Genomic DNA, 22,387 nt, shown 5'->3' with positions numbered 1-22,387 from the left:
TTCTTAGGAAGTGACATCATATCCATTGGTCACATGGCCTTGCTGCAGTTCAGTTTCATTCATTGCCATATGACCAAAAGATGTGAGGTCACTTCCTGAAAATAAGAAATGAATCACATTTTCTAATTCTGCACAACGTCTTTAAGAAAATTAAATGTTGCACATGACAAGTCTGTATTACTACTCTTCTACTGTACCTGACATGTTGTGCTCCATTAATCGGTTGTCTTTACCAAGGCAGGCATCCACCTGTGTGCTGTTGCATCCCATGTTAAGATCCATCTTGCAGAAGGTAGGAGAGCCAGCCTGAGGTCCATGAGGAATGTATTTCTTTCTTTTTCTTGGAAGTTTCTGCTTTGCCATAGCAAGGGAGTAGTACATTCCAAAATTGTTAACAATGACTGGAACAGGCATTGCAATTGTAAGTACACCGGCCAATGCACATAGTGCCCCTACCAACATCCCTGACCAGGTCTGTGGATACATGTCACCATACCCCAGCGTAGTCATAGTGACCACAGCCCACCAGAAACCAATTGGAATATTTTTAAACTGTGTGTGCTTGCTTGCAGATGGATCATTTGGACTGGCACCTATTCTCTCGGCATAGTAGATCATTGTGGCAAATATTAAGACTCCTAGAGCCAAAAATATTATGAGAAGCAAAAATTCATTAGTGCTAGCTCGAAGAGTGTGTCCAAGCACTCTTAGTCCTACAAAATGGCGGGTTAGTTTAAAAATTCGGAGGATGCGGACAAATCTCACAACCCTGAGGAATCCTAATACATCCTTAGCAGCTTTGGAGGAAAGCCCACTTAGGCCAACCTCAAGATAAAATGGCAATATAGCCACAAAATCTATAATGTTTAGTAAATTTCTGATGAATTCAAGTTTGTCAGGGCAGAAAGTGACACGTACTAAAAACTCAAATGTAAACCATACCACACAAACTCCTTCAACGTATGTCAAAGCAGGGTCAGTCTCAATCTCTATTAATGACACAATTTCTGTGCCATTATTCGAAAGCTCAGTTCTATTGATGATGGAATTAAATGCCTCATGAGTCTCCAGACAAAATGTTGTTATAGATACCAAGATGAAGAACAAGGAAGCAAAGGCGATGAACTGTAAGAAAAAAAGGAAACAAGATGTCAGGATAACATAGAGCTAGAGAGGTTTTTTTTATAAAAAAAATAGTTTTAGACAAAAAAAAAATATGCAATGATATGGACAACAGCTGCAGTTGGTTCCAGAGCACTCAATGCTGTTAGTTTTGGGGCCTGACTAAGGCCTCGTTCACACCTGCATCGGTAATCCATTCGGAGGAGTCCGCATGGGGACCCCCCAAAAGGACTACTGAACACATTAGCAAGAGGTATGCAGTGAAAGCACATGGACCCCATAGACTATAATAGGGTCCGTGTGTTCTCCAGAACATGTGCACAGAACATGCGCACAGAAAAGTACTTCATGATCTACCTTCATGTCCGCATGATTCATGCGGGCAGCACGTGGAAAGCACACGGACTCCATTATAGTCTATGGGGTCCTTGTGCTTTCACTGCACACCTCTTGCCAGTGCGTTCAGTAGTCCGTCCCCATGCAGACTCCCTGAATGGATTACTAAACACAGATGTGAACCAGGCGTAAGCTCTGTACTGTCAAGAGGGCAGTTCCACTATCTACCTCTGATTGGAGCTCTGAATCATGCCCTCCTGCTGACACTACCTTTCTAAAGTTCTCACAATATTATCAGGATACTAAAAGTTGCTTATATGCTTATTATCTTTTCAGAAACTGATAACAAGTTGTCATTTCATCAGAATATTCAAGTGCCAATTTTTCATAAATTGCTAATATTCATCACTTCGAGAGGAGAATATTTCCATAAGGCTGGATTCATGGATGCGGTTTTTGCTAAAGTTTTTTAAGCCATAGTCAGAATATATCCAAAAGGAAGGAAACATGATTATGCAACACTTATTCTTCACAAAACTGCAATGAAAACTGTGCGTAAGTTTCCAGATTAGTACATTGCTGTGTAGACACTTTTCCATACACAAAGCAAAACTCCAGAATCTCAGAATTTCCGGTAAAATCTCCACCTAACATACAGTGATAAGTGAAACACACTTTTTCCATTATATGGTTTTACAAATCAATACATAATGAAAAGACATCTGGTCCCTTGGAGATCTGAAAATTAAGTAAATAGTACTACACAACAACACATGACAAATTACATTGTGCCATTATTAATGTAACAAAAGGTATGCCAAAATCCAGACTCAGCATTTGAAAAATTAAGAACACCCATATTGCTTCCATAGGAAGGAGGGTAAGTAGCTGCCCGGTGCTGCTACTCAAATACCCCTGGTTAATTGATCATGAACAAGCGTGACCCCTCTGCTAGTCTGGAGCATTCGGGGATGTGCTAAGACAATGCCAAAGATAAAAAGACATGAGCAATGATCTTAGAGAAGCAATTCTTACTGTTCATCAATTTGGAAAGAATTATAAGCTTCTTTCCAAACAATTTGAAGTCCATCATTCTGCAGTGAGAAGGATTATTCACAAGTGGACATTCAAAACAACTGAAAATCTTTCCAGGACTGGATGTCCAAGCAAATTTACTGCAAGATCTAGCCATATAATGCTTAGAGGAATTGCAGAGAATGTTAAATGTTTAAGTTCATGACATTATAACTAGAAAATTACTGAACAGGTATGGCTTTTTTTGGCAAAGTTGCCAGGAGAAAGCCTTTTCTTCATTGAAAAAAAAAAAAAAAAGAACATGGCAGCACACTATGTTTACAAAGTTGTGCATGAATGACCCACAAGACTTCCGGAACAATGTACTTTTGACAGACAAGACCAAAGTGGAGTTGCTTGGCCATAATGCACAGAAGCACGTTTAATGAAAAACAAATAAAGCATATCAGCACAAACACCTTATAGCAACTGTCAAGCACAGTAGTGGAAGGGGGAAGCCTTCTATTCAACAGTTAAAGCTTGGCTGAAACTTGGTCATGCAATAGGACAATGATGCCAGGCACACCAGCAACTCTACAACAGAATGGCTAAGACAGAAAAGAATCAAAGTATCGCAAAGATCCATAGTCAAGACCTCATCCTAATTGAAATACTATGGTGGAACTTTAAAGGGGTTGGCCACTTTCAGACCAATATTGAGAGATACATGTTATGGTTTGTATAATAAAAAGATATACAATTTTTCAATATACTTTCTGTATCAATTCCTCACGGTTTTCTAGATTTCGGCTTGCTGTCATTCATTCTGTTACTTCTAGTGGATAAAACTCTGACCATGGTCATGTGATTTATGGTCCATGGTCATGTGATGTACACAGGTGCACAGCTGATTACCAGGCAGATGTCTGATTACTGTGCTGTGACTATAATGAGCAGCACCTGTGTATAATCACATGACCATGGACCGTAAATCACATGACCATGGACCGCAAATCACATGACCATGGTCAGACTTTTATCCACTAGAAGTAACAGAATGAATGACAGCAAGCAGAGATCTAGAGAGCCGTGAGGAATTGATACAGAAAGTATATTGGGAAATTGTATATCTTTTTATTATACAAACCATAACATTTGTCTCTCAATATTTGTCTGAAAGTGGCCGACCCCTTTAAGGATTGATTCATGCCAGCACTCGCACCATGTTAAGGGATTCTGTCCCCAAATCCCGGCAGACCCCTTTAAAGTCTATCACAGGTAGCCGCTTTTAAAGTGGATTGGATTTCCATTTTTCAGGACCCAAAGAACGGATACCAGGTGCAGGTGTGAACCTGGAGTAAGATAGATGGGCATAAACAAATCCACACAAACCTCAATGAACTGAAACAACATTCTAAAAAAGAGAGGGTCACAGTTCCTCCAGAATGATATGAGAAACAGATAAAGTAATACACAAAACCACGACTTCAAGTTATTGCTACTAAAGGTGGTTGCACAAGTTACTAATTCATGTGGTGTACTTAGTTTTCCACACATTTTAGCTTCATTTTTGTTGAATAAATAATGAAACAGTAGAATCTGTTGTGTTGTTGTTGTTATTCTGACCTTATACTTACTAGAGATGAGCGAACAGTGTTCTATTGAACACATGTTCAATCGGATATCAGGGTGTTCGCCATGTTCGAATCGAATCGAACACCGCATGGTAAAGTGCGCCAAAATTCGATTCCCCTCCCACCTTCCCTGGCGCCTTTTTTGCACCAATAACAGCGCAGGGGAGGTGGGACAGGAACTACGACACCGGGGGCATTGAAAAAAATTGGAAAAAGTCATTGGCTGCCGAAATCAGGTGACCTCCATTTTAGACGAATAGTGGATTTCAAATCCGGGTCATATGAGAATGTGAACTTTGTGACTATGAGACAGGGATAGCTGTACAGGCAGGGATAGCTAGGGATAACCTTTATTTAGGGGGGAATGTTATTAAAAATAACTTTTTGGGGCTCTATCGGGTGTGTAATTGTGATTTTTGTGAGATAAACTTTTTCCCATAGGGATGCATTAGCCAGCGCTGATTGGCCGAATTCCGTACTCTGGCCAATCAGTGCTGGCTACATCAGAGCCGAGGGTGCGCTTGAACCCTTGTGCACACTCTGCTTCATCAAGCTAATAGAATGCATTGGCCAGCGCTGATTGAAGCAGAGCTGAATCTGTGTGCTTAGCTCAACTACTCCACCGGTGTAGTTGAGCTAAACACACACATTCAGCACTGCTTCATCACGCCAATACAATGCATTAGCCAGTGCTTATTGGCCAGAGTACGGAATTCGGCCAATCAGCGCTGGCTCTGCTGAAGGAGGCGGAGTCTAAGATCGCTCCACACCAGTCTCCATTCAGGTCCGACCTTAGACTCCGCCTCCTCCAGCAGAGCCAGCGCTGATTGGCTGAATTCCGTACTCTGGCCAATCAGTGCTGGCCAATGCATTCTATTGGCGTGATGAAGCAGTGCTGAATGTGTGTGTTTAGCTCAACTAAAGTAACTGGAGTAGTTGAGCTAAGCACACAGATTCAGCTCTGCTTCAATCAGCGCTGGCCAATGCATTCTATTAGCTTGATGAAGCAGAGTGTGCACAAGGGTTCAAGCGCACCCTCGGCTCTGATGTAGCAGAGCCGAGGGTGCACAAGGGTTCAAGTGCACCCTCGGCTCTGCTACATCAGAGCCGAGGGTGCGCTTGAACCCTTGTGCAGCCTCGGCTCTGCTACATCAGAGCCGAGGGTGCGCTTGAACCCTTGTGCACCCTCGGCTCTTCTACATCAGAGCCGAGGGTGCGCTTGAACCCTTGTGCACCCTCGGCTCTGCTACATCAGAGCCGAGGGTGCGCTTGAACCTTTGTGCAGCCTCGGCTCTGCTACATCAGAGCCAAGGGTGCGCTTGAACCCTTGTGCAGCCTTCGGCTCTTCTACATCAGAGCCGAGGGTGCGCTTTAACCCTTGTGCAGCCTCGGCTCTGCTACATCAGAGCCGAGGGTGCGCTTGAACCCTTGTGCACCCTCGGCTCTGCTACATCAGAGCCGAGGGTGCGCTTGAACCCTTGTGCAGCCTCGGCTCTGCTACATCAGAGCCGAGGGTGCGCTTGAACCCTTGTGCAGCCTCGGCTCTGCTACATCAGAGCCGAGGGTGCGCTTGAACCCTTGTGCACACTCTGCTTCATCAAGCTAATAGAATGCATTGGCCAGCGCTGATTGAAGCAGAGCTGAATCTGTGTGCTTAGCTCAACTACTCCACCGGTGTAGTTGAGCTAAACAAACACATTCAGCACTGCTTCATCACGCCAATAGAATGCATTGGCCAGCACTGATTGGCCAGAGTACGGAATTCGGCCAATCAGCGCTGGCTCTGCTGGAGGAGGCGGAGTCTAAGGTCGGACCTGAATGGAGACTGGTGTGGAGCGATCTTAGACTCCGCCTCCTCCAGCAGAGCCAGCGCTGATTGGTCGAGTTCCGTACTCTGGCCAATCAGCACTGGCCAATGCATTTCTATGGGGAAAAGTTAGCTTGCGAAAATCGCAAACTGACAGGGATTTCCATGAAATAAAGTGACTTTTATGCCCCCAGACATGCTTCCCCTGCTGTCCCAGTGTCATTCCACGGTGTTGGTATCATTTCCTGGGGTGTCATAGTGGACTTGGTGACCCTCCAGACACGAATTTGGGTTTCCCCCTTAATGAGTATATGTTCCCCATAGACTATCATGGGGTTCGAAACCCATTCGAACACTCGAACAGTGAGCGGCTGTTCGAATCAAATTTCGAACCTCGAACATTTTAGTGTTCGCTCATCTCTAATACTTACCTCATTTTAAAATTTTCTATGGACCACATTTTTTTTTTTTATGTACTGGTACATAGAGCTATAGAACTCAAAGAGGGTGTACTTTCTTTTCATGGTTGAAAGTTCATGTCATGAAGTTTGCCTTTATGTGTATCTGATAACCAAGTTTTCAGATCTGTCTTTGTGCCAGAATGAACTGAGTTTTGATGAATGGTGAGCTGACCTTTTGTAGTATGAGACATTTCATAAGTGAAGCGTTTGTTTCAGTGTCCTTCGGTCTGCATTAACATGCATTAATCAAAGTTTAAAAGCCTTAGTAAACATCTGCATTTGGTAATCCATTCAGGGATTCTGCATGGTGAACCTCCGAACGGAATACTAAATGCATTGGCAAGTGGTGTGCAGGGAAAGCAGACCAACCCCATAGACTATAATGGGGTCCATGTGCTCTCCTCGCAGTCTCCACACATGCGGACAGAAAAGCACTTTGTGATCTACTTTCATGTCCACATGATTTGTGCGGATAGCACACAGAAAGCACATGGACCCCATTATAGTCTATGGGGTCCTTGTGCTTTCACTTCACAATGCTTGCCAGTGCGTTCGGTAATCCCCATGCGGACTCCCCAAATAGATTATCAAACGCAGATGTGAACCAGACATAAGACAAGTGGATCAGGTAAACAGCTCATACTGGAAAGTATCATATCGGAGAAATAAGACACAATTCTAAATGGAAATAGCAAATACATTGAAGGTTTAAGTGGAAGATATTTATGAAGCTCCTTCTCCAACATCTATGAATGTGCTCATAACGTTGTAGTGCAGGCATCATCTTAGTTAGTAACCAATATCCTATTATTGGTGGAATCAAAAGGCCTCTGTATCACATAACAAGATACCAATCCTATAAATAATACCTGGGGCCTCCGTTATTTGAATCATTGAGTTGTGGCCATGTTATTATAGGGTGCAGATAAACCATATATAGTTTCTATAGATAACTTTTACTGTCATGGTAAAAATTACAAGAAAAAATCAGCACAAAATAAGTTTAGAATATTTAAAAATGACTCTTTTTTATATAGATATTAGGTGTGAGTTTTGTTTGAAGAGCAACTATCACTGTCTTTTATGTGGCATGTGTAAATGAGTGTGCTGGCACTATCTGTTCTAACAGCCTTATATTACAATTGAGTTGACTTTGACACATTCACACTTGATTTACTAATTAACGTACAAACATCCTTAAAAGTTTATCTTTTCTGCCATCAAAAAGAAATCATTGCCTATTCCCTTTCATATGTTTCTTCTTTCTTGAAGATCAAGAAGCCTTAAAAAAGATTGAATGCTTTGAACAAGGTTTGTTTTACAGTACATGTCTGTATGAGAATTCTGCCATTATGTTTTATATTTTATGATTATTATACTAAAAGTTATAGACCCAATTGTACTAAGAAAAAAATTATTTTTTTTTACTTAATGCAAATTTAGTCTCCATTAGAAATTTCCTACGATTTACTGTAGTTGCTGTAGAGTTTGTATAACTCCTTTACATAGCTGGCTGTAATGCTACTTCTAACATAGATCACACAGTCCATGTCTGTGCCAGCTTTCTCTGCATTACTTATGGATAGTTTAATACAGTAGTAGGCCAGTGTTAGAAATACCATAATTCGGGGACAGAGAGGGCACTCGGGTCAGGGAGTGGAAAGTGAGGTAAGTATCTGCGCATGGTGACTCTGCAGGGTGAGAGAGGGGAATATCACATCTTTATCAGCATCGGTGTTTCTCTGTACAAGGGAAATTATATTTATCATGGACTGTAAATATCTCACTGATCTGACGTGTAATCAATAATTGATAAATGGACCTTCCTCATAGATCTAACCTCTAACACTTAAACAGAATTTACAATTTGGTATCTACAATTTAACCTTTATTTGTCATAAATGTAAATAGGTAAATCTGAGCAAATAGAATATAATAATTAGGTGCTCTGGCCCAGAAAAGGAAGGGATCTATACACCATTAGCAGTGTATTCAGTCTGTCATAAAGTAGATGGACCAATGAAAGACCCCTTTAGTTCAAGATTCTTTGGACATTCAAGAAATGGCAAACTAGAAGTCCTTATATTACGAAGCTCGAACAGTATGATGAACCAGTTGTCACTACACATGGGATCAGACACTTCCCATGTTGGTAGATGGTCATCTACTACCACAATGGCTAAGCATACCTAGTAAAGCAAAGCTGTTTGTTCTAGCAAACGTGTCAATGCAATTATTCAGAGTTCAAAAGAAATTCCCACACAAGTAACATGATGTGAACAGTGCTCTAAGCATTCACAAATAGATAGAAACACAGGTTCTTGTAAAGGGATAGATAGGAACAACCTTATCTCACACCATAGTCCTTATACCAAAGGGTTAATAATTTGGTATGGCATAAAGGGGAGCAGGGTTCGTTGTTAAATGGGGGAAAACATAATCATAGAGTCACTGCAGCCAGATACTCCTTAATTCTGACTCATTTCTCCCAAAAGAATTCATCAGGAGAGTATACAGACAAGTGCCTAGCATTTGGCCTCTTTTCCTGACCAAAGTGCAGCGTGAACTATAAAAGGAGAAAGCTATTAATATGAACTATAAAAGGAAAGCTGTACATCAAGTATCCTATAATAGTATATGCCAGCTAGTGAAGAAGCAGCATCCCCAATGCACTGACTTTACATCCCATATGTATTACTCGGATCAGAACGCCCACATGAAAAAAGTCTGAAATTAGGAGCATGCTGCAAACTGCACATCATGGAGTCTGGGAAATAAAATAAGGTGTGAATATTGTAGTCTGAAATGTCTTAACATAAAGTAACCACTAATAATTGTAAAAAAAAAAAAAAAAAAAAAAAAGATAGTGTAAGAAGTGTCCAAAGGTGTCTACACCTAGTGAATGCATCTATTTCCTTGTACAATTATAAGATCACTTCTAAGGTTTCTTGTTAGGCGTAACTCAGTTAGTCTAGAAGAAATCCATTTGTTCATCCGCATAGACAGTACTGGCACCAATGTTTCTGACATCCAGTGACAAGTAGGGTTGAGCGATTGGGATCGGAAATGCTCAGATTCCGTTCGGCGATCGAGTAAATTTCACGATCGCGATCAGAATTCTGATCCTGATCTTTGCCGGCGGGATCGAGATCGGAGGTTATTTCCCACAATGCTTGGCTACTGGCCAACCAATGTGGGAAAAGCTATATTATCAGATGAGCAAGTATTATTCGAAACCCCCATTTCGAATAGCATGCTCCCATAGGAATGAATGAAAAATGTCTGGCACGCAGACTTTGCCGGCATCCAGTCGCTTAACCCCCTGCGTGCCGGCTGCATCCATTAATTCCTATGGGAGTGTACTACTCTTCTGTTTCCTCCCTGCTGTGCCATATAATAATAATAATACATTTTATTTATATAGCGCCAACATATTCCGCAGCACTGTACAATTTATAGGGTTCAGATACAGACATACATAACAAAGAACGTCATTTCACACAATGGGACTGAGGGCCCTGCTCAAAAGAGCTTACAATCTATGAGGTAGAGGGGGTGACACAAGAGGTAGCAGGGGCGGCATTGCTTATACAGTGTTCAGACAATTTTGTGCATTAGGAATTGTGATAGGCTTGTCTGAAAAGATGCGTCTTTAGTTTGCGTTTGAAACTGTACTCGGCAGGCTGCAGTAAATCACTCAGTGCTGCGCTGCTGTGAGGATGACGAGTCACTCGCCATATAATAAGCCATGGCTGAAGTTTGCGAGTAGATACTACTGTATATTGACTTGTCTATCTACTCTTCTGCTTTGTCCCTGCATTACCATATACTCAGCTCTGCTACATCTGAGATGTCAATGTACAGTTATGTAGATATAGCAGAGTCCAGTATACGGCACAGCAGGGAGGAAACAGAAGAGTAGGTAGTATCTATCTACTTGCGAACTTCACTCAACTTACCTGCACAGATCCACTGCCACTGCTGCGGCCGCTCCCCGTTCTTCTTGCTCCCCTTTTCTCTCATTGACATGCCTTCAGAGCGCTCTGCGCACCTCCACCTCCCTAGACTAGTGTTAGAGATGCTGGGAGAAGGTGGGGCTTGTAGGTAGGTAGAGGCCCCACTACTTAGCTGTTAAACGCGCATGTATTTTGGCAAAATACTCATGTAAAAATACATGTGTAAAAATAAGACTCCTATTGACTTCAATGACATTTTTCACGTGTATTTTGACGTGTATGTTGATGTGTATTTTGACTTGTTTTTTTACACGTGTAAAAAAAATGCCATTGAAGTCAATGGGAGTCTGATTTTTACACGTGTATTTTGCCAAAATACACACGTGTTTACTCCGTGTGAAGGGGCCCTAAGTCTCAGCCTAGCGTCAAGACCTGGGAGCAATCCTTCTTATTTCTGCAACAATTTGCCAGGATGGGAATAACCCTTTAAGCTAGTCCTGACACCTAGTTTGGCAAATGTGATAAATGACAGAAAATTATTATAAAATCTGAATTATAAGATTAATTTATCGGATAGATTTAAGAATGGTATACTAGGCTGATTTTAGCAGTTTTCATTGACAAATAGACAAATGGCTTTTCTCATATTCCACGTTACAGTGTGGATTCAGAGAATTCAGCAGAGCATATTCTATCACATTGTCTGGTCTCTTGAAAGCAACTTCATTGTACAGCAAAGAAAAAGCTGATCCAGTCAATACACCCCTCGCTATTTTGAGTGAATAGTATAATTATGTTCTAAGGAAATTACAGCACCTGCTATGATTAAGCAAAATAACAGTGCACTCTGCACTTGCTTGCGGTGCTATTTTGTGGTTCACCAGCAATATGTAAGTAGTATTTTATTTTAAAATAGAGATCATTGTGGAAAGTATTCTCTTACACAATCTGAATGACATCATTTATTTTTCTTCCCTGTTACATTTACTTGTGTGCTCATTCTGATGAAGGGAAGCGAGCTATGGGATAGTAATGTGATCATTAACAGCCCCTTGAGCAGCTATGACACTAAGTGGATACACTTAGGAGTTAAAGGCAGATCATAAAGTAAAGCCAATCATCTTGACAATGGTTCAAGAGGAAGGAAATTAAAGTGATTACATTCTGTGAACAGCACTACAGAATATGTTGGCGCTATAAGCAATAACAAGTAAATATTCTAGATTTATGTTATTGCTATATTGTTGCAAAAATCCAGTACATAAAAAATATTGCATGGTTTACATTGTATTTAACAGTCAAAAGGCATCTCGCTGATAATAAAAATTGACATAATTATTCACGCAAATTAGCGTCACAATAAAAAAATGTTATATAGTGTTCAATATCCATGACGAAGTACAGTACACATGAAAAATACAGCATTAATAGTGGTATCAGTATTTATTTTAACACTTTCTCTGCCAAGAATTTGTGCAATATGTCAATCTGCATATGTTAATCTAAGGATTTGCCTGCCTTGACTAGACTAATAAGGGCTAAAGCTTGGATCTTGGTATCAAATAAAAGCTAGCTTAGCTACAATAGTTGGACCACTGAACTTATTTGAATTTGGGAAGCAGAGGGAGCTACATGTAGGAGAGATGTGGAAGGAGGCAAACTGAAAGTGACATCAAGAAGAAAAATTATTGTCATCTCTCCTGACGCCATAACTAAAGATTTGTGTTCCCTGGCGGAAAAGCCCAACTTAGACATCCCCTGCGCAACTTCTTACAACTGTCAGCTGCATCTCATCTGTACTAGAAATGAGCGAACAGTAAAATGTTCGATATTCGATATTCGTTTCGAGTAGCCATTCAATATTCGACTACTCGAATCAAATATCTAACCCTATTATAGTCTATGGGGGGAAAATGCTTGTTTCAGGGGTAGGCAACATTTGATCAAATTACACTTACCAAGTCCACGAGTGAGGGTCGGGCTGGATCGTCCGAGAAGTCTCCTTGCAGTGTCCCCGCGGCATCTTCCGCCTCTGAATTCACTCTGCCAGGCATCGGGCCTGGGTAGAGCCGACTGCACATGCCCGCACTACAAGAAAATGTAGTGTGGGCATGCGCAGTCGGCTCTGCCCAAGCCCGATGCCTGGCAGAGTGAATTCAGAGCTGGAAGACACCGCGGGGAAGCTGCACGGAGAAGACTTCTAAAGGTAGGAGAAGAACCAGCGTTGATTGGCCGACTGTATAGCATTCAGCCAATCAATGCTGGTTCTGCATCAAACTTTTCTATTCGAATAGCGAGTGGTACTCGATTGAGTACGAGTATTTCGAATACCGTAAGATTCGATCGAATACCTACTCGATCGAATACTACTCGCTCATCTCTAATCTGTACGTTACATTTCCCTTTACTTCTCCATATGGGCCCAGACCACCATGAGGATTTGTTCACAGCATGTCTGTGTCCACATAAACTGTTAGTGCCCCCATACTGTAACACAGAAAGAGACAAGGACGTACATCTGTTTTTTATAGTCAGCAAAACAGATTGCTTGAGTAAAAGCAGCATAATAGTACCAAATAGAAGAAAGGTAGCACATTACTGATGCCACACGGGAAATGGCACAAAATTGATTTTGTTTTTGTTCGCATCCCAAAATGGTTAATAAACTGTAAATTATAGGTAACCTTTACCCAAAAATGATAAAATTAGTGACACACAATATGTATTTATTTTTAAAAAAAAATATTGAAAAAAATTAAAAAGACTCTGCATGTTTGGCATGTCCTTTCCTCTATATATGTCCTGCATGATCTTGGCATTGTTTCTAAGCCAAAGGGAGGAAGTTAGGGAGCATATTCTTCTCTACATACTGTGTACAATGTAAGCTAGTCTCCATCCATCTGTTCAGAGATAGCTACAAAAATCATAAAGAACCTGTAGTGGGGAAAACTGACAAACATTGAAAAATATAATATACATAATGGACAAATATAATGTTACCCCTAATGTACACACAACTTATGTCAAAAGTATGTATATTGCCCCAGTGGATGTATATAATCTGATTTACCATAATATTTAATCATAGAGCCATTATTCAATTCTTTAGGCATCTTGACAGAATTTAGGCTATTTTTATGAAGATACTGAATCAATTCATAAAAACTGCATATCATGGATCTCAGCGTCTCCTTCTTCCTTTACTGTCCCAAAATTGTAGCATAGGAGACCTGAGAAATCTGCTTAAAACATACTTTCCTTCTATTACGCCTACTCATTTTGTGCCACTACTAAATGTCTCTTATTAATCTTCATGTCATTCAATACCTTACGTAGACCATTTCTAAACGCATCAATTTCTAGCTACCAAAATCATTTCTGCTGCTCTCATATTTACTTCCTTGGCTCACATTTTCCATCATCATCCAGTTTTACAGCACTTCTGTAACCCGCACTTTTGCTAAATTGTAGATGTAAGCGTGTCTACTAGTCTTGGAATTCTTCATTCTTAATGTCTAATACTATGGTAAAACTACCATTGATACACTACAAGGTATACAGTGACATCTCAAGGAATGTTTTTACTTAAATACATTGTTAAAGATTAAGTGTTACTTTGATTATTTTGTATAAAGCGATAGTGCAAGCGAATATAAAGAATCTTGTGATATCGCTTATCAGAGAAAAACAGAGACATGCCTCCCTCTCTACTTATACTGTTTCTTCCTTATTCCTCCTCTCCTCTTACTTGCTTAATTCACTGCTCGGGTCCGTCTTCAGTAAATACAGACTGACAGCTTACAGAATTATTCTGGTAGAATTCTATAGAGATGGGAAGTGGGAAGATTCAGAGACAAGTGAATACACAGACACAGAGGTTCTGCTGCAAATAAGTATGTCTTGGCAAGTTCTTACAGGTTATTATTAGAGATGAGCGAACAGTGTTCTATCGAACTCATGTTCGATCGGATATTAGGCTGTTCGGCATGTTCGAATCGAATCGAACACCGCGTGGTAAAGTGCGCCATTACTCGATTCCCCTCCCACCTTCCCTGGCGCCTTTTTTGCTCCAATAACAGCGCAGGGTAGGTGGGACAGGAACTACGACACCGGTGACGTTGAGAAAAGTAGGCAAAACCCATTGGCTGCCGAAAACATGTGACCTCTAATTTAAAAGAACAGCGCCGCCCAGGTTCGCGTCATTCAGAGCTTGCAATTCACCGAGGACGGAGGTTTCCGTCCAGCTAGCTAGGGCTTAGATTCTGGGTAGGCAGGGACAGGCTAGGATAGGAAGGAGAAGACAACCAACAGCTCTTGTAAGAGCTAAATTCCAGGGAGAAGCTTGTCAGTGTAACGTGGCACTGACGGGCTCAATCGCCGCAACCCAGCTTTCCCAGGATCCTGAATGGAATACACTGTCAGTGTATTCCCGTATACCCGATATATACCCCGATACCCGTTCCAACGGTGTGCCCCCCCACCTTCACCCCAGAAATACCCTGCAAGTCCCCTAGCAATAGAATTGGGGCTATATACACCCACAATTTTTACTACTGGTATACAGTGCCATTGTCTGACTGGGAATTCAAAGAATATATTGGGAATACAAATACCCTCATTTCTTGCTACTGCCATATAGTGCCAGTGTCTGACTGGTAATTCAAAGAATATATTGGGGTTACGTGCACCCACAATTTTTACTACTGGTATACAGTGCCATTGTCTGACTGGGAATTCAAAGAATATATTGGGAATACAAATACCCTCATTTCTTGCTACTGCCATATAGTGCCAGTGTCTGACTGGGAATTCAAAGAATATATTGGGGTTACGTGCACCCACAATTTTTACTACTGGTATACAGTGCCATTGTCTGACTGGGAATTCAAAGAATATATTGGGGTTATAAATACCCTCATTTCTTGCTACTGCCATATAGTGCCAGTGTCTGACTGGTAATTCAAAGAATATATTGGGGTTACGTGCACCCACAATTTTTACTACTGGTATACAGTGCCATTGTCTGACTGGGAATTCAAAGAATATATTGGGAATACAAATACCCTCATTTCTTGCTACTGCCATATAGTGCCAGTGTCTGACTGGGAATTCAAAGAATATATTGGGGTTACGTGCACCCACAATTTTTACTACTGGTATACAGTGCCATTGTCTGACTGGGAATTCAAAGAATATATTGGGAATACAAATACCCTCATTTCTTGCTACTGCCATATAGTGCCAGTGTCTGACTGGTAATTCAAAGAATATATTGGGGTTACGTGCACCCACAATTTTTACTACTGGTATACAGTGCCATTGTCTGACTGGGAATTCAAAGAATATATTGGGAATACAAATACCCTCATTTCTTGCTACTGCCATATAGTGCCAGTGTCTGACTGGGAATTCAAAGAATATATTGGGGTTACGTGCACCCACAATTTTTACTACTGGTATACAGTGCCATTGTCTGACTGGGAATTCAAAGAATATATTGGGGTTATAAATACCCTCATTTCTTGCTACTGCCATATAGTGCCAGTGTCTGACTGGTAATTCAAAGAATATATTGGGGTTACGTGCACCCACAATTTTTACTACTGGTATACAGTGCCATTGTCTGACTGGGAATTCAAAGAATATATTGGGAATACAAATACCCTCATTTCTTGCTACTGCCATATAGTGCCAGTGTCTGACTGGGAATTTAAAGAATATATTGGGGTTACGTGCACCCACAATTTTTACTACTGGTATACAGTGCCATTGTCTGACTGGGAATTCAAAGAATATATTGGGAATACAAATACCCTCATTTCTTGCTACTGCCATATAGTGCCAGTGTCTGACTGGGAATTCAAAGAATATATTGGGGTTACGTGCACCCACAATTTTTACTACTGGTATACAGTGCCATTGTCTGACTGGGAATTCAAAGAATATATTGGGAATACAAATACCCTCATTTCTTGCTACTGCCATATAGTGCCAGTGTCTGACTGGGAATTCAAAGAATATATTGGGGTTACGTGCACCCACAATTTTTACTACTGGTATACAGTGCCATTGTCTGACTGGGAATTCAAAGAATATATTGGGGTTATAAATACCCTCATTTCTTGCTACTGCCATATAGTGCCAGTGTCTGACTGGTAATTCAAAGAATATATTGGGGTTACGTGCACCCACAATTTTTACTACTGGTATACAGTGCCATTGTCTGACTGGGAATTCAAAGAATATATTGGGAATACAAATACCCTCATTTCTTGCTACTGCCATATAGTGCCAGTGTCTGACTGGGAATTCAAAGAATATATTGGGGTTACGTGCACCCACAATTTTTACTACTGGTATACAGTGCCATTGTCTGACTGGGAATTCAAAGAATATATTGGGAATACAAATACCCTCATTTCTTGCTACTGCCATATAGTGCCAGTGTCTGACTGGGAATTCAAAGAATATATTGGGGTTACGTGCACCCACAATTTTTACTACTGGTATACAGTGCCATTGTCTGACTGGGAATTCAAAGAATATATTGGGAATACAAATACCCTCATTTCTTGCTACTGCCATATAGTGCCAGTGTCTGACTGGGAATTCAAAGAATATATTGGGGTTACGTGCACCCACAATTTTTACTACTGGTATACAGTGCCATTGTCTGACTGGGAATTCAAAGAATATATTGGGGTTATAAATACCCTCATTTCTTGCTACTGCCATATAGTGCCAGTTTCTGACTGGTAATTCAAAGAATATATTGGGGTTACGTGCACCCACAATTTTTACTACTGATATACAGTGCCATTGTCTGACTGGGAATTCAAAGAATATATTGGGAATACAAATACCCTCATTTCTTGCTACTGCCATATAGTGCCAGTGTCTGACTGGGAATTCAAAGAATATATTGGGAATACAAATACCCTCATTTCTTGCTACTGCCATATAGTGCCAGTTTCTGACTGGTAATTCAAAGAATATATTGGGGTTACATGCACCCACAATTTTTACTACTGGTATACAGTGCCATTGTCTGACTGGGAATTCAAAGAATATATTGGGGTTATAAATACCCTCATTTCTTGCTACTGCCATATAGTGCCAGTTTCTGACTGGTAATTCAAAGAATATATTGTGGTTACGTGCACCCACAATTTTTACTACTGGTATACAGTGCCATTGTCTGACTGGGAATTCAAAGAATATATTGGGGTTATAAATACCCTCATTTCTTGCTACTGCCATATAGTGCCAGTTTCTGACTGGTAATTCAAAGAATATATTGGGGTTACGTGCACCCACAATTTTTACTACTGGTATACAGTGCCATTGTCTGACTGGGAATTCAAAGAATATATTGGGAATACAAATACCCTCATTTCTTGCTACTGCCATATAGTGCCAGTTTCTGACTGGTAATTCAAAGAATATATTGGGGTTACGTGCACTCACAATTTTTACTACTGGTATACAGTGCCATTGTCTGACTGGGAATTCAAAGAATATATTGGGAATACAAATACCCTCATTTCTTGCTACTGCCATATAGTGCCAGTTTCTGACTGGTAATTCAAAGAATATATTGGGGTTACGTGCACCCACAATTTTTACTACTGGTATACAGTGCCATTGTCTGACTGGGAATTCAAAGAATATATTGGGGTTATAAATACCCTCATTTCTTGCTACTGCCATATAGTGCCAGTGTCTGACTGGTAATTCAAAGAATATATTGGGGTTACGTGCACCCACAATTTTTACTACTGGTATACAGTGCCATTGTCTGACTGGGAATTCAAAGAATATATTGGGAATACAAATACCCTCATTTCTTGCTACTGCCATATAGTGCCAGTGTCTGACTGGGAATTCAAAGAATATATTGGGGTTACGTGCACCCACAATTTTTACTACTGGTATACAGTGCCATTGTCTGACTGGGAATTCAAAGAATATATTGGGAATACAAATACCCTCATTTCTTGCTACTGCCATATAGTGCCAGTGTCTGACTGGGAATTCAAAGAATATATTGGGGTTACGTGCACCCACAATTTTTACTACTGGTATACAGTGCCATTGTCTGACTGGGAATTCAAAGAATATATTGGGAATACAAATACCCTCATTTCTTGCTACTGCCATATAGTGCCAGTGTCTGACTGGGAATTCAAAGAATATATTGGGGTTACGTGCACCCACAATTTTTACTACTGGTATACAGTGCCATTGTCTGACTGGGAATTCAAAGAATATATTGGGGTTATAAATACCCTCATTTCTTGCTACTGCCATATAGTGCCAGTGACTGACTGGTAATTCAAAGAATATATTGGGGTTACGTGCACCCACAATTTTTACTACTGGTATACAGTGCCATTGTCTGACTGGGAATTCAAAGAATATATTGGGAATACAAATACCCTCATTTCTTGCTACTGCCATATAGTGCCAGTGTCTGACTGGGAATTCAAAGAATATATTGGGGTTACGTGCACCCACAATTTTTACTACTGGTATACAGTGCCATTGTCTGACTGGGAATTCAAAGAATATATTGGGAATACAAATACCCTCATTTCTTGCTACTGCCATATAGTGCCAGTGTCTGACTGGGAATTCAAAGAATATATTGGGGTTACGTGCACCCACAATTTTTACTACTGGTATACAGTGCCATTGTCTGACTGGGAATTCAAAGAATATATTGGGGTTATAAATACCCTCATTTCTTGCTACTGCCATATAGTGCCAGTTTCTGACTGGTAATTCAAAGAATATATTGGGGTTACGTGCACCCACAATTTTTACTACTGATATACAGTGCCATTGTCTGACTGGGAATTCAAAGAATATATTGGGAATACAAATACCCTCATTTCTTGCTACTGCCATATAGTGCCAGTGTCTGACTGGGAATTCAAAGAATATATTGGGAATACAAATACCCTCATTTCTTGCTACTGCCATATAGTGCCAGTTTCTGACTGGTAATTCAAAGAATATATTGGGGTTACATGCACCCACAATTTTTACTACTGGTATACAGTGCCATTGTCTGACTGGGAATTCAAAGAATATATTGGGGTTATAAATACCCTCATTTCTTGCTACTGCCATATAGTGCCAGTTTCTGACTGGTAATTCAAAGAATATATTGTGGTTACGTGCACCCACAATTTTTACTACTGGTATACAGTGCCATTGTCTGACTGGGAATTCAAAGAATATATTGGGAATACAAATACCCTCATTTCTTGCTACTGCCATATAGTGCCAGTGTCTGACTGGGAATTCAAAGAATATATTGGGGTTACGTGCACCCACAATTTTTACTACTGGTATACAGTGCCATTGTCTGACTGGGAATTCAAAGAATATATTGGGAATACAAATACCCTCATTTCTTGCTACTGCCATATAGTGCCAGTGTCTGACTGGTAATTCAAAGAATATATTGGGGTTACGTGCACCCACAATTTTTACTACTGGTATACAGTGCCATTGTCTGACTGGGAATTCAAAGAATATATTGGGAATACAAATACCCTCATTTCTTGCTACTGCCATATAGTGCCAGTGTCTGACTGGGAATTCAAAGAATATATTGGGGTTACGTGCACCCACAATTTTTACTACTGGTATACAGTGCCATTGTCTGACTGGGAATTCAAAGAATATATTGGGGTTATAAATACCCTCATTTCTTGCTACTGCCATATAGTGCCAGTGTCTGACTGGTAATTCAAAGAATATATTGGGGTTACGTGCACCCACAATTTTTACTACTGGTATACAGTGCCATTGTCTGACTGGGAATTCAAAGAATATATTGGGAATACAAATACCCTCATTTCTTGCTACTGCCATATAGTGCCAGTGTCTGACTGGGAATTCAAAGAATATATTGGGGTTACGTGCACCCACAATTTTTACTACTGGTATACAGTGCCATTGTCTGACTGGGAATTCAAAGAATATATTGGGAATACAAATACCCTCATTTCTTGCTACTGCCATATAGTGCCAGTGTCTGACTGGGAATTCAAAGAATATATTGGGGTTACGTGCACCCACAATTTTTACTACTGGTATACAGTGCCATTGTCTGACTGGGAATTCAAAGAATATATTGGGAATACAAATACCCTCATTTCTTGCTACTGCCATATAGTGCCAGTGTCTGACTGGGAATTCAAAGAATATATTGGGGTTACGTGCACCCACAATTTTTACTACTGGTATACAGTGCCATTGTCTGACTGGGAATTCAAAGAATATATTGGGGTTATAAATACCCTCATTTCTTGCTACTGCCATATAGTGCCAGTGTCTGACTGGTAATTCAAAGAATATATTGGGGTTACGTGCACCCACAATTTTTACTACTGGTATACAGTGCCATTGTCTGACTGGGAATTCAAAGAATATATTGGGAATACAAATACCCTCATTTCTTGCTACTGCCATATAGTGCCAGTGTCTGACTGGGAATTCAAAGAATATATTGGGGTTACGTGCACCCACAATTTTTACTACTGGTATACAGTGCCATTGTCTGACTGGGAATTCAAAGAATATATTGGGAATACAAATACCCTCATTTCTTGCTACTGCCATATAGTGCCAGTGTCTGACTGGGAATTCAAAGAATATATTGGGGTTACGTGCACCCACAATTTTTACTACTGGTATACAGTGCCATTGTCTGACTGGGAATTCAAAGAATATATTGGGAATACAAATACCCTCATTTCTTGCTACTGCCATATAGTGCCAGTGTCTGACTGGGAATTCAAAGAATATATTGGGGTTACGTGCACCCACAATTTTTACTACTGGTATACAGTGCCATTGTCTGACTGGGAATTCAAAGAATATATTGGGGTTATAAATACCCTCATTTCTTGCTACTGCCATATAGTGCCAGTTTCTGACTGGTAATTCAAAGAATATATTGGGGTTACGTGCACCCACAATTTTTACTACTGATATACAGTGCCATTGTCTGACTGGGAATTCAAAGAATATATTGGGAATACAAATACCCTCATTTCTTGCTACTGCCATATAGTGCCAGTGTCTGACTGGGAATTCAAAGAATATATTGGGAATACAAATACCCTCATTTCTTGCTACTGCCATATAGTGCCAGTTTCTGACTGGTAATTCAAAGAATATATTGGGGTTACATGCACCCACAATTTTTACTACTGGTATACAGTGCCATTGTCTGACTGGGAATTCAAAGAATATATTGGGGTTATAAATACCCTCATTTCTTGCTACTGCCATATAGTGCCAGTTTCTGACTGGTAATTCAAAGAATATATTGTGGTTACGTGCACCCACAATTTTTACTACTGGTATACAGTGCCATTGTCTGACTGGGAATTCAAAGAATATATTGGGGTTATAAATACCCTCATTTCTTGCTACTGCCATATAGTGCCAGTTTCTGACTGGTAATTCAAAGAATATATTGGGGTTACGTGCACCCACAATTTTTACTACTGGTATACAGTGCCATTGTCTGACTGGGAATTCAAAGAATATATTGGGAATACAAATACCCTCATTTCTTGCTACTGCCATATAGTGCCAGTTTCTGACTGGTAATTCAAAGAATATATTGGGGTTACGTGCACTCACAATTTTTACTACTGGTATACAGTGCCATTGTCTGACTGGGAATTCAAAGAATATATTGGGAATACAAATACCCTCATTTCTTGCTACTGCCATATAGTGCCAGTTTCTGACTGGTAATTCAAAGAATATATTGGGGTTACGTGCACCCACAATTTTTACTACTGGTATACAGTGCCATTGTCTGACTGGGAATTCAAAGAATATATTGGGGTTATAAATACCCTCATTTCTTGCTACTGCCATATAGTGCCAGTGTCTGACTGGTAATTCAAAGAATATATTGGGGTTACGTGCACCCACAATTTTTACTACTGGTATACAGTGCCATTGTCTGACTGGGAATTCAAAGAATATATTGGGAATACAAATACCCTCATTTCTTGCTACTGC

The 22,387-nt window shown here is 40.3% G+C and overlaps 1 protein-coding gene across 9 annotated transcripts in view; it reads right to left on the bottom strand.

Annotated features, from left to right (window-relative positions):
- KCNC2 (potassium voltage-gated channel subfamily C member 2) overlaps positions 1 to 22,387 on the bottom strand; it is a 206,675-nt gene that overhangs the window by 24,452 nt on the left and 159,836 nt on the right. For all 9 annotated transcript variants that reach the window (XR_012716113.1, XM_075274350.1, XM_075274352.1 and 6 more), the window contains exon 3: positions 198 to 1,125. Coding sequence is in view for 8 of the 9 variants with exons in the window: in XM_075274350.1 (XP_075130451.1) it covers positions 198 to 1,125 (928 nt within the window). In the remaining variant the exon portion in view is untranslated. The remainder of the gene's footprint in view (positions 1 to 197; positions 1,126 to 22,387) is intronic.

This window comes from Leptodactylus fuscus, chromosome 5 (assembly GCF_031893055.1).
Source record: "Leptodactylus fuscus isolate aLepFus1 chromosome 5, aLepFus1.hap2, whole genome shotgun sequence".
NCBI classification, from domain to species: Eukaryota; Metazoa; Chordata; class Amphibia; order Anura; family Leptodactylidae; genus Leptodactylus; species Leptodactylus fuscus.
This window is presented reverse-complemented; position numbering and strand designations above follow the sequence as displayed.